General features: G+C 38.4%; 1 protein-coding gene across 1 annotated transcript; it reads right to left on the bottom strand.

Annotated features, from left to right (window-relative positions):
• Positions 1–312: 312 nt before the first annotated feature.
• On the bottom strand, positions 313–1418 carry LOC149622736 (uncharacterized). Its single transcript, XM_089853501.1, has 2 exons — positions 966–1418; positions 313–839 (listed from the first exon to the last, which is right to left on the bottom strand). Exons 1-2 carry the CDS (start codon positions 1321–1323, stop codon positions 313–315), a joined length of 885 nt encoding a protein of 294 aa, XP_089709627.1. The 5' UTR covers positions 1324–1418.
• Between the last annotated feature and the right edge of the window lie 523 nt (positions 1419–1941).

Here is a 1941-nt window from a genome sequence, read left to right as displayed (position 1 = left end):
TATTTTATGTGAATGTTTAATGACGCAGATATCATATTCTTTTAGAAAAGGAAAAGGAAACTATTTCCATGGATTTTGCGGTTGAGAGATAACAATTTTAATATTCTTGACATTTTACAGAAATTAAATATTTCAAGTAATATTACCTTAAGTTCGTCAAATAAAAACAGAACAAAGGCAATTCGAGTTAATATTTTACTTTAGTACCATATTAATTTAGCTAGACAAAATGTGTAAAATGACCGATTAATTTTAATACGTTAGGATGCTTCTATACTAAACCAACAATTGTCATTGAAATTCTTGACATGTTTATATTTGCAAGTCTGTCATGCATTTTATTTGCTGCGTTCGATATTCCGTATACGTCAAGATGTTTGCAACGTGTTTCAATGACAGATTTGCCCTTCTCGCTCTTTGATAATTTCCCGCCATACTAAATGATCTTTCAACATCAGCAGAACTAATTGGAATGGACAAGTAGCACCTGGCGAGATTGGAAAGGTGAGGAAATCTTTTTGCGTTATCGCGCCAGTAGTCAAGGATGGCCTGCGATTCTGGAATACCGTCGTCATCTTCATCGGCTGATGGATATCTAAGAAGATCTTCCGCGAGATAAATGTCATGTTCTTTAGCTGGGCCATTGGGAGCCATGGGTGACGGAACACGTGTCAAGTAGCCTAGTTTCCCTGACCGCTTTTTGGAAACCTGCGCATCCACGGCTGTACGCACATTACTTTCCTTTAAAAGTAAGGTTGATACTATATCTTTGGCTTTGCTCTTCATTGGGCATTTTATTCGTTGATAACGCTCACCCCAGGAAGGGTTACTGAAGTATTCTGCAAACAAAGCAATATAGGATCTAGATTGCGTCGTTTTAATAAACTCAACAATTGCAGTTAGCTACGGTAATGTGCAACAGCGAAAATAAAAAGATTGCAATCTGCATTTTTTAGGATAGCTACCATCAAATGGTGCTAGCTTTTGCCTTGGATCTAGCAATGTGCTTGTCACAAAGTCCACGTCCAAAACAGTATTGCTGAACCTTGTTTCCATTTGATTGAGAATTTCGTCACGCATTAAGTTAAAGTGAATTGCTCGGCATTCATAGACCTTGTCGAAGGCCTGAAGTAGTTCCCCGATTATTTCAGGTGCTATTATACCGTTAGATTGGAGTCGATCTGTTGTGTCCTTTAGAGGTTTTAGTAAATGCAGCATCTCTTTAGCCTCTTCAACCATGCCAGTGTGAAGGGTGGGAAAATCAATCGAAAGGTCCTTTTCTTTCTTTGCCTTGATGATAACGGCTTTGACAGCAGCAATCATGTTTGGCTAATTAATTAAACGAGACTTACATGTTGCAACATCATACGTTCATTATATGATCATTAAGCAGCTTGGAAAAACACAATGTGCCATAGTTGCTGAGTTTGTGAGGCTATTCTGTTTTACGAAGCTACTCAAAACAAAAGAAGATAACGTTTCCTATTAAGATATACCTCAGATATGTGCTCAATGGCGTAAAACAGAACATTCCATCTAGTTCCACCAAGAGGAATTAAGTCCCTACCGTCAGTTCGTTTCTTTAATTCTTCTGTCCAAATAAGTGATTTACGAAAAAAGCCAATAATATCATTAATGGTTTTAATAAAAGCAGGGGCATCAGCGTCCTTTTTAATACTGGCGTTGATTACTAGTTGTAGCGAATGAGCCACACAGCCTTTACGCTTCCAAGAAGGATCAGGTACAACATTTAACTCCTCTGACGTGTCGTCATCTGCAAATTCGGAATCCACGATATGCCCAACAGGCTCTACACCTAATATGGTATTCATGGAGCTCCAAAACTCTGTAAAAGAGGCACAAATATGCACAATGTTACGAATGAGGCATACACAGGGTGTTCTCAAAAGGTCTGGAAGAAATCAAGGAGGTTGATCGTTG

This window comes from Phalangium opilio, unplaced genomic scaffold (assembly GCF_054372755.1).
Source record: "Phalangium opilio isolate 3A_F unplaced genomic scaffold, DU_Popi_V2 ptg000118l_1, whole genome shotgun sequence".
Taxonomy (NCBI): domain Eukaryota; kingdom Metazoa; phylum Arthropoda; class Arachnida; order Opiliones; family Phalangiidae; genus Phalangium; species Phalangium opilio.
Note: the sequence above shows the minus strand (reverse complement) of the source record. Positions and strands in the feature narration are given on the sequence as shown.

Coding starts and splice junctions, on each gene's coding strand:
- LOC149622736 (XM_089853501.1), bottom strand. CDS start 1,323: ATGATTGCTGCTGTCAAAGCCGTTATCATCAAGGCAAAGAAAGAAAAG. Junction 840..965: donor AAAGCTAGCACCATTTGATG/GTAGCTATCCTA, acceptor CTTTGTTTGCAG/AATACTTCAGTAACCCTTCC.